The 20,993-nt window shown below is 33.8% G+C and overlaps 2 protein-coding genes across 4 annotated transcripts; one reads left to right on the top strand and one right to left on the bottom strand.

Annotated features, from left to right (window-relative positions):
* Positions 1-4,199: 4,199 nt before the first annotated feature.
* LOC114719784 (ribonucleoside-diphosphate reductase small chain A-like) lies at positions 4,200-8,514 on the bottom strand. The gene is made up of 9 exons (XM_028905316.1): positions 8,352-8,514; positions 7,000-7,160; positions 6,549-6,597; positions 6,340-6,466; positions 5,624-5,689; positions 5,405-5,521; positions 4,897-5,059; positions 4,725-4,795; positions 4,200-4,584 (listed from the first exon to the last, which is right to left on the bottom strand). The coding sequence occupies exons 1-9, from the start codon at positions 8,512-8,514 to the stop codon at positions 4,470-4,472; spliced, it is 1,032 nt and encodes a 343-aa protein (XP_028761149.1). The 3' UTR covers positions 4,200-4,469.
* A 5,530-nt stretch (positions 8,515-14,044) lies between these two features.
* LOC114719832 (endo-1,3;1,4-beta-D-glucanase) lies at positions 14,045-18,760 on the top strand. Of its 3 annotated transcripts, none has more exons than XM_028905390.1 (7): positions 14,045-14,337; positions 14,928-14,949; positions 15,990-16,116; positions 16,422-16,512; positions 16,727-16,819; positions 17,272-17,369; positions 18,285-18,760. In XM_028905390.1, exons 1-7 carry the CDS (start codon positions 14,190-14,192, stop codon positions 18,423-18,425), a joined length of 720 nt encoding a protein of 239 aa, XP_028761223.1. In that variant the 5' UTR covers positions 14,045-14,189; the 3' UTR covers positions 18,426-18,760. The 3 variants fall into 3 exon arrangements, with proteins under 3 accessions (XP_028761223.1, XP_028761214.1, XP_028761230.1); XM_028905381.1 differs by having other exon boundaries at positions 14,047-14,337; positions 16,727-16,816; positions 17,269-17,369; XM_028905397.1 differs by lacking the exon at positions 16,727-16,819 and having other exon boundaries at positions 14,047-14,337; positions 17,269-17,369.
* The last annotated feature ends 2,233 nt before the right edge of the window (positions 18,761-20,993 follow it).

The raw sequence follows: 20,993 nt of genomic DNA on the forward strand, positions 1-20,993 counted from the left end.
AGCAGATAATTCATGGGTGATGTCTATTTACGAGTTTAAAAAAAAAAAGTGAGGCAGCATGTTATATGAAAGACTCAAAGACTCTTGGTATTAGGAGCACACAATTTAGTGAAAGTATTAATTCATTCATTAAAAGTTGTACAAATCCTAAATGGAATATCAATCAATTCTTTGAAGCCTTTGAACAGGCTGTTGATTTTAACTCACGTCAAAAATTACCGAGGTTAATTTTGAAGAATTCAACTATGCTTCAACAACTTTCTCAAGTTTACACTCCTCCACTTTTTGACTTGTTCCAGCAAGAGCATGATTTGCGTGATGCTACTTGCATAAAAGAGAGACAAGAAAGAAAGATAAAAGAAGATGATGATAATGCTATTATATTTGATTATGTCATCACAGGGATTGATAAAAAGGGAGAGTGGACATTGACATTTGAACCACCAAGAGAAGAGAAGGAGGCTACTATTACTTGTAGTTGTAAGAAGTTTGAACAATGGGAAATATTATGTTGTCATGCACTGAGGATATTATACGACTATGATATCAAGCTACTTCCACATAAGTATATTTCAAAGAGGTAGACAAGAGAAGCAAGGTGTGGTGTGGTGTGGTGTATGATAACAAGGGAAAGAAAATTGAGGTTGATCTTAAATTAGAATGCTCAAATCAATATAAGCAATTGTGTCCAATGATGATAAAATTAGCAAGTGATGCATCTGAGTGTCCAGAAACATTCTTTATGGTTCATCAAGCAGTGCTAGAACTTAGTAATAAAGTGTCTGCACTTCTTATTAGACACTCATCAAATGGTGTTTATCAATGAAGGTGATGTTGATAATAATGATGTTGAAGTCAGAAGACAGCATTTGAATGCAATAGTTTAATATATTTTTTAAAAAAGATGTTAAATGCTGCATTTTATGTAAATGGAGGCTCAATAGAGAGGCTTGTCAATAGAGAGATCTCGCGCCGCTCTCCGATGCGTTATATTCTCTAAATATAAGAGCTAAATAATTCATGTACCAATATTAACATAATTAATGAGCTAATTATTTGTCAAAAATATATGTTTGTTTATTTAAAACACTTCTCTTTACATATGCACAATTAATTAATTAATAGGGATAACTTAAGAAAAAAATTTATAAATTTAAAATACAGAATGTGTAGAGTTTTTATATTTAAAGTTTAAAAAAAACACTGTAACTCCCCTATATTAAAAAAAAAAACGTTACATGCTTTCAATCATAACGTGATTATAAGTAATTATAATACAATTATCAATTATGGCATTAAATTTTAACTTAAAGATAATGAATAGATCATATTTAATTTCCACCTAATTATATTTTATTGCTTTTTCCCACTCTGGTTTCAAATCTGGGCCAGGCGTAATCGCATCGATCCCAATATGATCACACTAGATATGATCGTACAAGTGATCTGAACTTTTAAGGGCAAAAGTAGATATTTGAGAACAGAGATGAATGATGAAGCATGCCGCATGCAAGGAAGGAAATGATGTTTGATTATAATTTATAGCCATATTTATTTAATTACATTATAATTCCTCATCCGCACAAAGTTTGGAATGGATATATGGCCACATGTGTTTTTAAGGCTCAAGATTCTCTTGCTTTCACCATTTATTATAATTTTAAACGCTAAATCAATACATTTTTTTTTTTAAAGAACAATGAGGCTCATTACTCAGAAAATAATACAAGACTTGCATGAATTAATTCTTTTTTTTTTTTAAGATACCACCTAGTATTGTAGTTCTGGTAGAAGTGATATATATATATATACATATTTGTTAAAAAAAAAATCAATACATATTTATAGGAGTGCTTATAGAGCCCGGTTACTTCATATGCCTACTCAAGCCCACAAAAAAAAAGCCCCGTCCACTCTAAAAAAAATGGCCCAAAAAATGTTGGGTATGTTTAGGCCAGGCAAATTGTCAGGTAGGACAGGCATCAGGTACAATATGCAGCCCTACCCGTAAAAACATATATAATTTTATTTATATGTATTTTTTATTTGCACCATATTTACCTTTTGAATCAAATGTACTATTGTATCATTGTTTAGTGTTCACTATATTGATTTATTTTCAAATAATTCTGAGAATTAGAGGTCTTATCATTTATTGGGATATGTATAGCTATTCTCTTTTTTAATGCAAACATTATGACCATTAGCAATTTGTATATTGGTCATTTATTTTGAGCATGACTTTGATGTAATGCCTATGGAAGGATAATTGAATTATCTTGAAATCTGTTTTGCTTCTTGTTTTTTCTAAAATTGCTGTCTCTGTTTGGTTAAAATTAAAAGATGATCAGGATACTTTAAAAATTTATTAAACCAAAACAAATAGATTTTTTTAAAATATAAATGATTCCATCCTCTTATGAGCACCTGGGAGTTATGGAAAAAATGACATTCATATTTCATGAAGAAATTTTAGAGAAACTAGAAAAGCAATTAAATTTAATAAAATATACTAACAACATTTTTCTTATCATAGTCTACTCCTTTTAGCTACTACAAAATGTGATTTAATAGTAAATTAATTAGAAATAACTAAATCAAAGCCAATTTGTCATTTTAATATAAAGTTACCTTAGATTACTTAGAGGGATATAGATAATTAGTTAATAGTTAATTAATATATTATATTGAATTATTGGGCATGGAAGCTTGCCCTGCCCAACCCGCACTTATCCAGCCCAAACTTACTAGAGCTTTTCATGGGTAAGGTTGGGCAATGGACTGTATTTTGCAACCTGTTCATTCTTTAGACTGGGCATCAGGCAGAGGTCATGCTTTATCCAGCCCTGCCCATGTGCAGTCCTATACATTTACATCAACTCGAATTAGTCCTATGTGTATATGTGTGTATTGTTATCAAACTTGTGAGTTGATTCTTTGAATTTAACGTTTTTATGTTTTCAACTTACAAAATTGTGTTGACTCACTCTTAAACTTATGTTAGATGCAAACTTAGTTGAACTTACGAGTTTATACTGATTGGGTTATTGGTTTTTCGTTTTTAACTTACAGAATCATGTCAACTCATTTTTAAGTATCAATTTTCGCACTTTTATATCACTTCAACTCTATAGCCTCTTGCTCTGATCTATGAATGGTGGTGCCGTCTTCTTATCCAACTGACACCACAGCCTCAGACAACAATAATTGGGTTGTTGAGCATTTAATCTTAGTAATTCACCAGAGTTAGTCCACTAAATACAATCAATTGCAAAAATAGATTATTATTAATTTATACATTTAGCAAACGATTCTTTAAAATACAACATAATTCTTTTCAATGTCAATAAGATATCTTCAATTGGCCATTACATCTGATAAAATTTTATAAATAATTATATATTACAATTTTAAAAAAAGTTATCAAAATAATAAGTTATGTCATTTTCCTTGGCAACAAAATGCATTATGCATCATCCCTTTTAACAAACCCACAAAAAGGTCAGGCTGCCGCCTAAGAAAAGCATGCATTATTAACTAATTTACTTATATCCAATCCGAATCAAAATGTTGACAAATGATTGTATGAAAAAAGAAAGAGAGGATCTTTTTGTGGAATTTTAACAAACACATCCTTTTCATTTAAGCTTTGGTGGGAAACACCAAAGCAGCACACTGTGTGGTAAGTTGGAGGACCACTTCACCACTGAGTTATGATAAATTCAATAATTATGATGTCACTTTGAAATGCTACTCTTTTCACACACAAACTTCTTGTGCCATTCACAGTCCTTTAACCCCGTTCTCAGAAAATGGCTCTCCACTATCAGATGACGTCGACCTCAACAAATCCAATTTAGTTTTTGATTCCACTTCAATATAATCAGGAAGATGATCACCATCATCCATTTTAATCCAAGCTAAATTGTCTTCCATTATTTATATTTTCTTCAAACTTATTTACTTAACTTATAAAGTGGTATATAACTTAATGTTTCTATCTCTCTTCTACAGGAACTTGTCACAAATAATTAAAAGGCAATGAGTATGACATGATGATATCTGTTTTCTCCCCCTCTCTAAAGGACAGATATGATTTTTTCAACTAAATTAGACACAGTCCAAACTAATCGGGACTTTGGGAAAAGGCTCCCCTTGTGTCTTTCATTGAATATTTCATGGGGAAGTGGACACTAAAGTAGTATCTATATAAAAATTTATTGTCTTGCAATGTGAATTGGTCATAGCAGAGAGAGCTAGAGAGCAGAGATGATATATTATACAGAGCAGAGTTACAAAGTGGCATGATCAAAGGTCCAACATAATCAGCTAATACGGCTAGAAGAGAGAAACCACTTGTTGTGGGGGCCACACAGGTTGCTCAAAAGAATATAACAAACAAAAAATTGGTGAGCCATTATGCATCTCCATGATTTGCTTTATGCTTCAGAGACAGAACAGTGGTGTGACTAAAAATCCTCATCAAGTTTGAAGACAAAATTTTTCCCAGCATCTTGGAGGCTTGACATTACTGATGCCTTCTGATAATCACCCACTCTTCTCTCAAAGAAGTTAGCCTTTCCTCTGCTCAATCAGGGGGGAAAAATCAAACTAAGATCAATATCCCAAATTACAAATTTATTTCCAAAGCCGCAATAAAATATATATAATACAGGGCCAGAACCTAGCAGTAGCAGTTCAAGGAAAAAATGCAATATACTCACTGCAAGGAAATAAACTCCATCCAGTCAAATGGATTTTCTACATTGTACTTCTTCTCATACCCCAAAGAAACCTGTGATGACAAAAGAAAGTGAAACGAATTTTTTGTTTGGGAAGGCAGGGTGAGGAAGCCAAAAAGAAAAAAGAAAAAAAAGAAAACTTTTATGGTCATACCAAAAGCCTATCAGCAACAAATTTTATGTACTGGCTCATGAGTGTGGAGTTCATGCCAATCAAGGCACAAGGGAGGGCATCACAGACAAAAAGACTTTCAATCTCAACAGCCTCATGCACAATGCTATGAACCCGTTCAGAATCAAGTTTCCTCTGCAACAAACTGCAGGAAACGCAACGCATTAACTAATCATTATAAACTAAATATTCTTCCAGTCCTTAATGTAGACCTCATTAACTAATTTGAGTAGATTAAGAAAGTAAGTTAAATTAGTTAATATGATATTTTTTTCCTAAAACACCCCAAGCATATTTCTTAATTCCCTCCCTCCTTCCCTCTCCTACTTCATTATTAGTGGGAAAATATCAATAGGGTTAATTTGGGCAAAAATGGATACATGTAAAATATCTCTTACATTAGGGATCGGAGGAGTATCTCTATATTGCTACATCATTAGTGGAAACCAAAATCAAATCAAGTACACAAATTATTATATATTTACAGTACCTGTAAAGAAGGCAAGCAAAATCACAGTGAAGGCCCTCATCTCTAGAGATTAGTTCATTTGAGAAAGTCAGACCTGGCATCAATCCTCTCTTTTTAAGCCAAAATATGGCACAGAAACTGACAGCAAAATCAAATGAATTAATATTATATATAATGCGGCACAATATTCCGTTATAAAGCAAGGACTCCTACAAATCATTTTTTCCCTCTGATAACTACCTTCCTGAGAAAAAGATTCCTTCAACACAGGCAAAAGCAACAAGTCTTTCTGCAAATGAAGTAGAGCTGCAATTCATGAAATGAATGGTAAGCAATTTCTATGTTATCTATAGAAATATGCAGCACAATAAGAAGATGCACTATCACAAAGACCAGATAACTGCAAAAAAACTTAAAAGAAATAATAAATTTAGACAATAATGATGCAAAAGCTGGAGCAAAAAGAGGTTTTAGAAATTGAAGGTTTCATCACAGACCCTACATTGAAGAAACCAAGTTATATACCCCCCCGACATGTCTCTTGAAGGATCCGTTGGAGATTATAACCCCATAAGATAATAGAACATGATACGCAGCAGGCTTGAACCATTTACTCCTTGATAATCACAAGAATTACTTTATAGTAATGGAGAAGTTAAACAGAAAATAAACTGCCAACAAGCATTTAAGAGATAGGGGCCTTCATATACAATAATAAAGATGAACTGTTCACATGGATACTGAGTGCAAAGAAGTCGGCATGGCAGCTGAAGATCCTAATGCATCAATTAATGAAGGTGGCAAAGGGCAGGAACCCATGAATATCAGGCGTAAATTCTATAAATGCATGTGTGCGCTTCAGACTTGTTTGCAGATATGTAAAAATCCAACATTGCAAATCCTAATACATGCATTGTGTGCTCCCTCATGGCTACACTATTGGACTAATCACTTACCTATGAATCCAATTTAATGCCCACTCAGCCTTCCTTGCTACACAAGGCAGGTTTTCAATTGCATTAAATAACCTATGCTTCTCTCTTGAATCCTTGATATAGGTTTCCAGCAGCAGGCTGTACATCTCTGGCAAAATATAAACCTTGATCAGGCAGCAAGCAGAAGTTATACTAAGGAAGGAGAGAAGGCATCAATCACAATGCTATACCAGAATGAATATTCTCCATTGCCATTTGAAAGCCATAGAATGCCCGAGCCTGCCATTAATAACACTGAAGTGTAAATGATAGAGTATAATTAAACATATTAGGTGCCAACCTCTGCTTTATGTGTACGCAAGGATGTCTGTGAGTTCGTCAACAATGTTCATGACAAGTGAGCGACTTTAAAATTCAGTGATTCCACGTGAAACATTGACAGGTCCCATAAACGTACTGATAACAACCGAAAAGGAAGATTTTTTTTCCCCAAAACAAAAAAGAAACTCAAAGCATAGGAAAATTCAACCACTGACACAGCCAAACAAGTATCTGAAGTGAGCCAATCAAAAAGTAAACAGGATAAAGCACTACAAGATATTAAGAAACAGAAAAATAATCAAACTACTCAGCCAATTAGCAGTAGCAAATACCACCGAACAGTTAGAATGCAATATATACCTCAGGGATTTGAACATCCTTCAGAAACCTTGCGGCTAAATTTTCTAGTACTATGCCATCAGATGCAGCAAAAAAGGCTAGGACGTGGGTTATGAAGTGCTTCTCAGAGTCAGTCAAGGTTTCCCAATGTTGAACATCATAGGAGAGATCAACCTCCTCAGCTGTAAATCCATTCACAAATTGCCAGAAGAAGCAAGTAATCAAGATAAAAATTAACCATGCTTAGTCAAATTTGACATAAGGAATCAATGACTCAAGTACAGCCTCACACAAATGTTGGCTTCACAATAAAGGGAATATTTTTGTCAAATTGGTCACTAGAATTTAGTTCAAGAGTTCCAAGTGGTGCTGCCACCCAAAAAAGAACCTTATCAAGAAACCCAATCGATCTTATCCACACCTCCAACACCTCTAGCCTCAGCCTAAATTTGATGAAAATATGATATCAGACGATCTTTATTTTAGATTAGATATTTTCAGCTAAGCCTGGTTACTTATTAACAGATCTCTAACTTCAATTAATCAAACAGGAACTCATGTTTTACATACATAAATACATACGTATTATATTTCTCTTTCACATTCCCACAACTAACTGGTAGTAGTTGTTCCTCAAATCGACATGGCGCAAATTATGTCTGCCAAGCCAAGGCAAAGGCCACTTAGATAATATTTGACATGACGTAACAATATAGCAGAACCTAGAAGGTTAAGGTTTGGTTGGAGACAAGGCCAAAAAAGGCTGCGTTGGAGACACAGAGACATATCAGGGGTAACGTGTTTAACCACAACCTACAGAGACAGTAAAAGATAGTATCTATTTTTCTCACCGCATCTCACGTATCCAAGCATTGCCAAATATTAGGCGCCAAATGGCTGTACAAGGACGTTAATTCAACAATGCCGAGACAAAGAGTCAGTCCGTTGCAGATGATATAACTAGAATAAATAATAGTCTCCTTTATGGATATGATACTACGCACGTGAGAAATTAAATATATAATAGCGAAAACACAGAACTGGAACAAAAATTTGAGTAAAAACAGGGACTGACTTGCTCCAATTCAAAGTTCGAACAATTTTAAGTAAGAAAAGCATTGCGGGTATTGTGCAAATTCCAGGCACTCTTTGCCCGAAGGAAAATTAAACTATCAAAATTGCCTCAAATTTCAAATAATGTCAGTAATTACGTTATATTCGTTACCCCAATTGTTAATTAATGAACAGAGGGATGAAAGCATTACGCTTGAACCGTCAACACACAAGTACCATGACAGACGTGGGATAAAACAGGATCAAAGATTAAGTCTTTGTTATCCAACCAAGAAAAGCAACACAAGAGAATGTAATACCCGTCCAAAAACTGGCTTCAGCCTTCTTATACATTTCCCAGAGTTGCTTATACCGGATGGGGAACATACAAAACCTCTGGGTTTGCTCCATTAGTATGGGTTCTTCTTCTGCAAGTTCTTTTCCATGCTTAGCTTTGTCTGCTGCATTTTCCAGAGACCCCATTATGTTTGCGAGTCCAATTTCGTAAGAGTGTGACCCCGAAGTTGAAGCCTTTGATAGTGAATGTGTAGGAAATAGAATAGATAGATAAGAGTGAATAAGCAAAACCCTACATAAACCCTCTGCCCCCGATAGAAAGAAACACGAGGGTCGTAACTGCCAACAAAGAAATCACGGAAATCATTAGCCACTATCGGCCTTTTGTATGTTAGCGACCATGTTCATTGGGATTTGGGATTCTCTTTTCGGCTTTTTGGCTTTTGGGTTCTAGAATAGAAGATTCACCACACAATTGAGTTTATGTCGCGACCGGTTTTGGGGCATCCTTGAAATCGCACGGAATCAACCATACTTTTCAAACCATGACGTGTGTGCATAATTGTTAAATAAAATGATAAAAAGACACTCCTCTTAACATTTCATAATTATGCATCCCAAATAATCACCTGTTCCTATTTATAAAATGAGAAGAGGAGATTTTTTTTAACATCTCTATTAATCATAAAATCTGTTTCTATTACTCATTTTCATAATTTCTTTATCTTGACTTATACAAATCTTGTTATTAGGAAGATTAAATCTTAGAAAAAATAATTAAAAAAAGTTGAAAATTACTAAATCTTAAATCAAATTTGATAATACTTGTAATATCAAATTTGTAAATGACAAAAAAATTTTTTGTTAACATTCTTTATTTAGCATTTAGTAATGTCTATCTTCATTTTTTTATCATTTTCCCTAAATCTTATACATTAAAATGGTATTAGGGTCATGATTTCGTATGGGATAAAAAACATATTATTTAAAGCCAATCTCATTGTGGTCTAGCTTTACCAGTAGGAGAGATTTCTGTTGGGACAGAAAAAGGTCTTGCTGTAACCTTTGTTTCTCTATTGGTTCTTTTTTCAAGAGGAGGAAAATCCTGCTCACAAGGATCCATTATTGCTATACACGGGATGGATTGTTGAATGATAGGAATCACTGGATCTGGTCTCTATTTAGAAACTTCATGACCTATTTCTTTAAGCAAATCATATAGAGATAATCTATCAGAAGAAATAATAGGAACAGGAACCTTCTAATTTCTAACATTTTGATTCGGGCCATGATCACCATCATCACGGTGATGATGGTAATGTTTGTGAGAACAAAGTGATGTAGGGGGTGTTTGGAACATCCCATAATCACTTTTCAGAAACATTTTTCCGCAAATCGAGACAAACTTCTCTACACATTTATCTCGTATATCATAAAAGCACTTCTAAAACCATGGTTTTGTTTTGACCCAAAACACTCCTGTATTCTTCTCCTTTTTCTTCTTTGTAGCATACCTGATAGGATAAGACCATCCATCTCCATCTTCATCGTCTGATGCTTCCTACCAGTAAGGTGTATCACATTCATATCTGGATCGCATTCTTCTGGTGCATGATCCCAAATGAAATGACCATTTATGTGAGACACATAACATGGCTTGGCATTTTGATCTACCCAAGCAATTGGAGGATCTCGCTTGGATGAAATATCGGCCAGGGTGATAGACAAAATATGTCCAAAAGGTACAGAAGAACCTTCTTGGCCTGGTTTTGTGAAGACATTTTTGACTGTGCCATCTAGATGCTTTTTTATCTCAGGAGGAGTAGAAGTATGAACATCTCTTTGAACACCATGAAAGTGTTTTTCATAGTCGGTGATCCACTCAAGAGGCATCAATTGAGCAAGTTTCTCTTTTGGGATCTGTCGGGGAATCTAGATGATGGAGGTATCATCAACTCTATCAGAAACCACATAAAGAGCATCTTTAGTGGAACTTGAAAAATGGAGATCTGGAGTCTGTAGATAACTTGATGATGAAGAGTTGCCGAGATAGCTTTGGGATCTTGTTCTGCCCCAACTATCTGGACTTGGATTTTTAGTCTGTCCATCAAAGTTGGATCTGAAAGTTTGATGTTGAAATCTGGAGCCATGGTAAGGATGACACTACCGTTGCTAAGAGTGGTCAAGACAGCACCAATTAGAACATTACTATAGGAAGTATAGGTAGTATCAACTAGAGCAACTTTCGCAGTAGCTAGAATTCTCTTTCTCCCATGGAGTGTAAGAATAAGGCATACGGCACCTATATGGAGATGGATATAAACTTGAACTATCCATTCATTGATTATAGGTTGAGGTATATCAATAGTAACATATTGTTCAGAAGAAGAGGCAGGAAGACCACAGTTTTCTAAACTGGTAGATTAGACAATTTCTTTTACATGGGGTCTTCGGTGGAGATCAGATTTCTAACATTTCTGGTGACACGATTAGTGCGATGGTAAATGCTAAAAGGGCTGAGAAGAGGTAGATCTATTTCCTGGACTCTAGTATTTTCAGGAAGATGATCGATCTCAACAAGATTTTCTATTTTTCTAGAAAGAGTTCTATGAAAAGAGGAGGGAAGTCTTTGTGGGGTAAAAGGGGTAGAGAGTCGAACGAGTTCAAGATTATTTGAAGTTTCACTCATGATGTAGTGATATCTTCTTACTCACCTTCACAAATAACATATCCAACATCACCTCCTTCTTATCCCAGAGAATCTGATTACAGTAAGGTTTTCAAAATGTCTTATCCCATTTTGAGACAGTTGAGAAAACCTCAACCCACTCTTCCACCTATACAACCGAATCCTCTTCCTAGACCTCTAATAAGACCACCTCACTTCCCTTAATCTGAAAGACCTTTTCAACCATCATCATCATACATTAAACCATTGAACCAACACCATCCTCTCAAGGAGTTATAATAAGAACTCTACCATCATCACCACCAAAACAAACTTCTCTTCCCGATAGAGAAAAAAGAAAAGAAGTTGTTGATCCAAACAAAACCATAGCCACTCTCCAATCCCTGAATAAAGATCAATCATCATCAAATGGAAGCTCTGAAATTGAGTCTGATCCTTCTATTGAATACAGTTCTAACTTTGATTCTCAAACATGTCGTGCTAATATTTCTAAGGTAGCAATGGTCCAACCAAATGCTACAGTTGAAGATCCTCTTGATGAAGAGCCATTTGTTTCCTCATACATCTGAGCCTAGAAGAACATATTACAAACTTATTACAGGTCCATGGTTCACTGTTGATGACTTTCCTCCGAAAAAATGGAGAGACAGACTTCATGAGTTCGGTGCATGGATTGATTTGCAACTTACCAGGCATGATACAAATCTTGAGGAAGTTCTTACAGAATTTCTCTGGAGACTGACTGGAACAGTAAGAGAATGGTTTCAAAGCCTCAGTGATTACCAAAAGATAGCAGCAACCAGAGTTGATAATGCAGGAACTCTTCTGAGACTCATTCACAAGAAATTCGTTGGTGATTTCCAAATCATTGATAAAAGGCATCATTAAGAATATTTTGAGATGAAATGCTATTCTTTAGATAAAAGAGACTTGCAGAAACATTTTCAGAGAATGTTTGAAAAATACTACATGCTTGGAGGAGCTAATGATGTCAATCTCAGGCATACTTTGATTACCTCTCTTCTAGATGAACTACAGCCAGAGTTTCATAGAGTTATCAATGCACTCCATAGAAATATATCTGACATTTCTATAGGAAAAATATATCAGTTGGCAATAGCAACTGTGGATAAGCTCTGTGAACAACATAAATTCTTCAAAGGAATGTTGAAAGGACAGTCAAAATTGAAGCATGCTTGCAAAAAGCCCCATCTGAAGATAAAGTGCAAAGACAATAAGGATTGCTCATGTTCTACCAAGAGAAAATCTCATTATCGCCGATTCAGATATCCAAATGATTTTTATTCCAGAAGAAGATCTAGAAAGCCTTTCCTGAGATACTTCAAGAGGTGTAGGTCTTATTAAGAGAAATCTGACAGGTGCTATTTGTGCAAGAAAAAAGGATATTTTGCAAAAAATTGTCCTAGGAAGACAAAAAGGGATGTGAAGATGCTAGAATACTTGCAGACTGTTCTAATGATCAATGCAGATGAAGACATCGAATCTGTCATCGAAGAACAAGATGCTCAGCATGAAGAAACACAATATATTCTTCCTTTCTCTAAAGATGAAGAAACTGGCTCTGAATCTTTATCCCAAGAATATGATGATCCTCAAGGGTATTTATATTCTCTTGAACAATCCGTGTATCCATCTTTCCTTGGTTCTTTGACTTCTCAGCCAGAACACAACAAAGTCACACCCAGACCAAATGTCAAAATTCATATCTAGGAAGATATGAAAAACCAATAATTCCTGTTATCGGCTTGATAGATATTGGAGCTTGCAGAATCATCATGAATCCTGATATCCTTCCTTCTGAAGCATGGATCCCTTGTGATCAACACTTTGTCACTACTGATTCAAAAACATTCAAAATTGAATGGATTACTCAAAGAAAGATTGGTATTCAATTCTTTTTAGGATGTGTTCTATGGATGAAAGTTCTTGGTAGTGATCTCTCTGGAAAAGATATCCTTATTGGATTTGATGCTTATTATCATATTAGGAATCTTTAGGTACTACCTAAAGGAATTAGATATAAAAATTTCTTTAATGTATATACTAAAATTCCTAATCTTTTTGAAATCCAACAAACATATTATTTTCAAGCATATTATCTTCAGGTACCAGAATATGAAGGATCTCGTTTGGAATAAAAAGCATATTATTTAAAGCCAATCTCATCCGCCAGATTATTGGGATATTGATTATGAGTTTATTTAACTTGAATATTGGGAGAAATTTCACATCAGATAAATTTGGGCTAAAAATCATATATATATATATATATATATAAGTAAAAGAATTCTTAAATTTTGTGGCATAAGATTTTAGGTTAAGATATATAGTGCCAACTTCATTTATTTACATCTTCCTATTAGTGCATGGTTATTATTTTAGTTTTATTTCTTAAAATAATAACAAATAAAATGTTCTTATATAATATCAGAGTATAATACAATTAGATCATCAAACTAAACCTAAAAGCTTTAAATTTTGGAATATTATATTCTTAACAAAAATGTAAAAGATGCAAATAATTGTTGATAATTTCATTCTTTGTGTATTAAAACAACCTACCCTCAAATTTAGCTGTTTTTTTTTCCTGAAATTATTATATTCTTCTTTGAAGTAAGATTTGATTGAGGTATGGAGTGGTTAATGCTGCCTTTAAGTTGGGTGGTATAATTGAGAGCAATTTTATACTATTTTTTTAAAATTAAGGCAAAATGTCAGTGGAAAAAAATGTCCCATTTGCTTTTTATAATGGATGTTTATTGTTTTAACTTTATTTCTTTGACTAATCACATTCTTATGAAGTGTCAGAAACTCCTTTTTTTTTTTGGTAGAAAGTCTCAGAAATCTTTAATCTCAATTCTGAATTCTCAAGCATTTGACATGAAAAATGCCCCCCCCCCCCAACAAATACCAAAAAAACAAAAATCCCCAAACACTGAAGCGGAACGAAGGTGAAAAAAGAAGCGAACGCAATGGGAAGGGGCTTCCGTTTGTGTGGTCCTCCTTCCTCAATCATCAATAAGCAGGCCCCAGAAACGTCCGTTCATCGTAATTAAATACCCCCAAGTCCCTGCAATAGAGGAATTATCGAGCTTTGTTCTTCACCGTGCATTGTGTTTGTGATTACTGGAACCAGAAGAAGAAGCAAGAAATGTCAGGTCCAGAGTGTTGCTCAAACCCGCCAACGCTCAACCCCAGTGCTGGAGCTGGCCGTGTTGAGAAAGTTGGTGGCATAGATACTTATGTCACCGGCTCCGCCGACTCCAAGCTTGCCGTTCTTCTGATCTCCGATGTTTATGGTAATTTAATTTTACCACTTGTTTCACTTTGTCTTCTTTGAAGCATCTTTATTTTGTGATCAATGTTGTTATTTGTAGGCTCGGGGGACCTATTCGAGCTATACAGAAGATTTTGTTCAAAAGATCTAATAAATTCCAATTATCATGTTTATGCTTTGAGCTGTTGACGCCATTTATTTCTGTGATGTGTGATTTTACTTCTGGAAGTCTACTTACTACTCTGAATAAGTTTGATTCATTATAACTATAACCTAACAAAACAATTGTATAGAAACACATTTTTGAGGCTGAATGGGGCACAAGCTTGTTTCTTTTGGGTTCCAAAATGCCTTTTGGGCTGAATTTAACTGTTATCTGCATATCTCTGTTCAAATATATGTGCGTTATATGGTCTGGTGAAAAGTTAAAACCCGAAAATACGTATATTTTCCTATGCATGCACGATACCATCATTTTTACCCAGCTAAAGATTGCTAAAGTCAGTATCTTTTGGAGGCTGTGGTCTCTACATGGATATATAATAACATGTATTAGCCCTAGATGTTAATCAATATCATCTTTTAACTTCGCATGTTCAACTTGTCCTGCAGGTTATGAAGCACCAAATTTGAGGTACGACTAATTCTTTCTGCTTCTCTTGTTACTTATTTTGGCTGGTATAGTTATTTTCATAGGAAGTTATTTATTTTGGCCTCCTGTTTGCATTAAACTGTATTATAGTTGGATTTCATTAGTTGTTATGTTCAGAACCTGAAAATTCTTTGAAATTGGTGTCTGTTGTAACTAAAGTGATGAAAACAGTCAATGGTCTTTTTAGGTTATTCAATTTTTTATTTATAAACGTTTCGGTTTATTGGCTTCTGCTGGTAATAATAAAATCCCTGTGCATTTCTACCTATCCAAATTAATGGTACGATAGTTGAACCAACTTCCTCTTTATACCATTAGCTCAGCTTCTGCTTCATGTGGGGGACAGAATTTAATTTTGATGAAGAAATAATAAACTGACTATCCGTCTCTTATCGCCAAAATTAAATAGATGCACTAAGTATAATTTCAAGATCATGGTCTGTGAAAGCAATGCTGCATGATATCTGTGACACATTGATAGGAACTGGGGGCCTTTACTAGTTTATTGTTCAGTGAATTATTATGTTTTATGTGTTTTATGTTTTATTATGTGTCCTGTATTAACTGTTACAAGTGTCCAGCGTTGGTTACATTATTGTTAGTTTTATACAGATAGGATAAGGTAGTTATTTTCAGCTTATGTACCATACTATAAATATCATACATGTATTCTGCCGAAAGGGGAGATGAATGAAAAGCATTATTCAGTTTGCCTTAAACTACCTCTTCTCCTAGAATTTCAGATTCTGGTTCTATGCTCTCTCTCCCCCCCCTCCCTTATCTTTCTCTTTCTCTTCTCTTCTCTTCCCCTTTTTTTCTGTCCTAACTCTCAAGATCTAACACACATGTAGGTATAAAACTAGGTTATCGATTTTCTTAGATGGTAAGTGGTGATATTATTATCTGGTTTGACTATTTGTCTGCTCTTTCTTTGATTTCTTTCTTTCTCACTACAATTTTTCAGACATGCTTAATAAGTATGTTCTCCCGTAAAGTAAGATGATTCGTTTTCTGTTGTGAAGGAAGCTTGCGGACAAGGTTGCTGCTGCGGGGTATTATGTAGTTGTTCCTGATTTCCTCCATGGCGATCCTTTTGCTCCTGAGAAAGCTGACAGACCAGTATCTGTTTGGATAAAAGATCATCCGCAGGTTAGATCCTATGTTAATTGTTATGATACTTGAACAAATTTTATTTTACAGTTTATTGTTTTATTTTTAAAAGAATAACCTTTTTTTAATTTCATCTGAATAAAATCTTGTGCACCCGTTCTAGGAAATTTTCTTAGGGTTTGGATTTTGGGATCAAGCATTATGAATTGGAGGAATAAATGTAGACTAATCATCCTTTATTTGTAAACTTCTCTGATGCTGTCATGTTGTATAATACATTACTCTCTGATGCTGTCATGTTGTATAATACATTATTCTCTGACGCTGTCATGTTGTTCTATTAGGACAAAGGTATTGAGGTCGCTAAACCTGTAATCGAAGCCTTAAAAGGTAAAGGTGTTTCAACAATTGGAGCTGCTGGTTTTTGCTGGGGTGGTGAGTGCCTCTCGTTCCGGTTTTTTTTTTTTTTTGGTGGCTTTTATGTTTCTCCTTTTGTGTACATAACGGTTTCAGATCTTTGTAGGTGTATGTATTGCATCCATTTAATCACAAATGAATTTATAATTGAATTAGTAGTTATACAATGATTTCGTTCATCTTCTTGAGTGATGCTGACGTTTTTTTTTTTTTTTCCTTTTTCCTTTCTCAGCCAAGGTTGTAACTGAGGTTGCAAGACACGGACTTATTAATGCTGCTGTGCTATTACACCCATCATTTGTCACTGTGGATGACATCAACAGTATGCTTTTTAAATGCTTCATTTTCTTGTTAAGTTACATATCCTGTTTTAGGGGGAAAAGTATAGTATTTTCAAAAGGAGAAAAATTATCAGAATTTTGTTGCAGCTTTTAGTTAAATGATCAGTTTAAGCATGTTGTTTAAAAGACTTTTCAATTTCATGGAGGTCTGTTCATATGATATATGCTCTGGGAGGGCAATTATTTCCCAAACAGGAGTTATTTACATTGGTTTTGTATCTAGCTCTTTTGGAATTTTTTATTAAACTTCTTTTGCCGTACTTGATCTATAATTGATCATGCAATGATTTGCATGATATTAGAATTTAGGAACTTAGTCCATTCCAATTCATCCTCATACTTTTGAGATATCAAATGGAAATTGCAAAGGATGTTCTCAAAGGAGTCATAGATATTTACATGGTGGGCAGTCAATAATTGAATTCTCTTACAGGCGTTGAAATTCCAATTGCTATACTGGGAGCTGAGACTGACAAAATTTCTCCTCCAGAACTTGTTAAACAGTTCGAACAAATCCTATCTGCTAAGCCTGGGGTAAGATTTAACCCCATCCCCGTTTCTTAGTGATGAAGTATCATTCTTTTAATTTTCTTATTAAGAGAATTTACGCAATTTAGTTATACCTTAATAAACCTGCTGAAATCATACAACATTTTTTTAGCTCGAAAAGTTGTGTTCTTTTCCCACCTTGGATGGGTGGGGACGAGTTTTATTTGTTGCATATATCCGTATCTCTGAGCACATTCCGTCTTTATCATCATATGCTATTCAGACCTTTCTGAGGTAATTGATAACATGATTGCATTTTAATCTTATCTTCTACACCTGAGCTATGGCTGTTCGTTCTAATTTATGTTCAATAACAGTAAATTTGTCCATAAATTTGTGTCGAAAACAAGCCCTACATTAGCATTGATACATTGTATGGCAGACTTTGATGCATAAAGGCATGCTGTTAATACTGTGATGACAATGGAATCCAGCATGTTTCATACCATGGCTTAGTCTGCACTTTCTGGAAATTCTCACTTTCATGGTAATCCGGACAAGAAGAACTTGAGCACCCTAATCACGCAATCAATTCGAATGTCTAATTTGACATCCTACTATTGGATTCAGTTTCCAGAAAACCTCAACTGATTGCTGTTTCCATCTCATTGAGTACCTACACATATGTAGGGAAATGCCAGCCTCCTATCCTTTGTCTGAAAGATCATTTTGTCCTCGTTATGTTTTGGCTGTTTTTATGTTTGTTACGATTATCCTTCTATCTTTCAGTTGAACATTCCTAGAGCAGTTTTTTGCACGATTATCCTTCTATCTTTCAGTTGAACATTCCTAGAGCAGTTTTTTGCATCATATTGTAAAACCAGTTTGGCTATCCATTTTCTTCTTTGTATGGCTATCTGTATTTAACATGTCGCTGATTAACATGTTTGTTTTGTGCAGGTTCCTAGTTTTGTGAAAATATTTCCTCAAGTTGCACACGGTTGGACTGTGAGGTACAACACTGAAGATGCTAAAGCAGTGTCGGCAGCAGAAGAGGCGCATCAGGACTTGTTAACCTGGTTTGCCAAGCACCTTAAGTGAGAAATCTTGTTCTAATGGCCTTGTATCATGATGGCATGAAAGCCATAGGAGATTGTAGATTCAATCCTGCTTGTTACCCCAAGTCAATTAGATTATCAGTATTCAATCTACAAGCAGGTAACTACATAGTTCAATTGTCCTTTGATGTTGCTGCTGGTTTGTTCAAGTGGCATTGTACACTGAGTCAAACTCAAAGCATAGCATGTTCATTGCAATGTATTAAAGACTGGAGATATAAATTTAAAAAATTTTATGTACATTGCATTGTAGGCTGATGCCATGTGTATTAATTGAAAACTACATCAACTGAAAAAAAATGCGCGATTTGCCTTAAATATGTAGGCTTGTGTGTTTATTTCTTTTTTGCCAACTTAAATATGTACTCCCTCCGTCCCTTATTATAAGATCTAATGTTTTGAATGGGTATGTCCCTTTTTATAATATCCTCTTTGAGTTTGTCTGAGCATTTAATGCATTATTACCTAATTTACCTCTAATTTGATACATTTAATACATTCTCTTTCTTCATTTATTTCACTATTACTATCTCACATTTACCCATTTATATATATAGGTATATCTAGAAAAAAAAAAATTGCATTTGCTACATATTGATTGCTTTTAATTAATTTTAACTGGTTTCTTAAATCACGTAATTTAGTTAAAAGGACCTTATAATAAAGGATGGAGGGAGTATTGTCGTTGTTTTTATTTTATTTATATAAATATCAATAAATGAAATGTTCTTGGGTAAAACAGGTAAGAGCTATTTAACTAATTTAATTAGATTAAGGAAGTTGGGTACGTTAGTTAATTATAAGAAATATGATATGTTTTGTCTAAAACACCATAATCATCTTTCTTAATATCCTCTTTCTCTCTTCTACTTGATTATGGTTGAGAGAGTATTCATAAGAGTACTTTAGAAAAAATTAATAAATATAGAAAACAGATCTTATATTTAAGACTAAAATTAACTTAATAATTAGGTCATATATTAAGAACTGAAAAAGTATATTTTTTCAATTATACTCTTATTTACCAAAAAATTACATGAGAGATAATGAGTGAAAATTTATTACTAAGAAATAATAAGTGGCATATACTTACCGGAAGTAAAAGTGAAAAGATTAGTTTAAAATTTGAGACAGATTTATATATATATATATATATATATATATATATTTAGACACATCACCATAAAAGGCTAGTATGAAATGTTTGATGTGTCAACAACCAGCTTTATTTCATCAGGAGATTGACCGTATGAATTATACAGTGGCATGCTATAAAATGGTTGATTTATATATATAGAGGGCTTGATTCATTCAGAATAATTTACCATTAGATCGAGCTAAACTTGCTTTGAAGCTTTAAACTTTGAAATACTCTTGATAGTAAAGTCTTAATATGCAAGTAAGTGCAGCTAGTTTGATTCCTTTAATATTAAAACGGGTCAAATTTTGCTGTTTCTTCTTATTGATTATTATGCTTCTTTAAAATACGATTGATGATATTTGGGAATTGGAATGATTCATTCACGTTGATTAGGTGGTTTAATTGAAGCATTTTTACATATCCCCTTTATGTGGTTGTGTGCTGTTTTAATTTAGTTCTTTATCTAACCATATTCTTGAGAGGTAATGCTAGATCCCTGCTATATTATAATTCATGAAATATGCGTAAAATAGTTATTTACAGCAGGTAACAATAAAAACACTTGAATTGAATTTTTTAAATAATTATATATCAATATAATTTTAGAAATAATTTAAAAAAAAAACGTGCTTAAGTTAAATCTCAACATACAAGTACAACTAAAAGAGTTCTATATGTTCTTATTGTCAACAAGAACCTGAATATTTAATGCATATTGCGATATTAATTATCTGTTTTTCTCATCCAAAATGTGATATTTATTATTAAATAAATATGGCAGATATGGCGTAGGTTCAGTAGTCAAATGGGCAATTAGAATTATTTAAATGCTTCAATGGTAAATTATAAAATACTTGAACTAAAATTGTTTTATTGGAAAATCTTACACAAATGTTCTCTCTTAAAACTCAAAACCTGATTCTTTTCTCACTTAATTTTTTTTTGGTTTCGAAGAGGCAATCAGTGACATTTCATGCCATAATCACTCATGAAATTTGTCAAGATTATAAAAATATTGAAATATGTCAGGGCCTTGCGGCCCAGTTGATCAGGAAATAGAATGATCGGTGTTGGATTATAGGGAGAAAAAAAAATTGAAACCTTTATAATATCTTCACTTCTTAATATAAAAGTTAGTTTGACTTTTAACTTGATTCTAAATATAAGACTATAATTTACTTTTTCTCTCATATTTATTCTTTTTTAAAGTAATCCTTGTAGTACTTACATATGTTAAATGTTTAATCAAATAATACTTGATAGTAAGAATATTTTAGGTAAAACAATACCTATTTACTTCTTTGGTCCTTAATATAGAACCTAATTGTTGAGTTGATTTTGGTCCTAAATATAAGACCTATTTATCATATTTATCAATTTTTTCTAAATTATCTCTATAAATAACCCTTC

Source organism: Neltuma alba, unplaced genomic scaffold (genome assembly GCF_004799145.2).
Source record: "Neltuma alba isolate B1F8T4 unplaced genomic scaffold, ASM479914v2 tig00002179_pilon, whole genome shotgun sequence".
In the NCBI taxonomy this organism is placed as follows: domain Eukaryota; kingdom Viridiplantae; phylum Streptophyta; class Magnoliopsida; order Fabales; family Fabaceae; genus Neltuma; species Neltuma alba.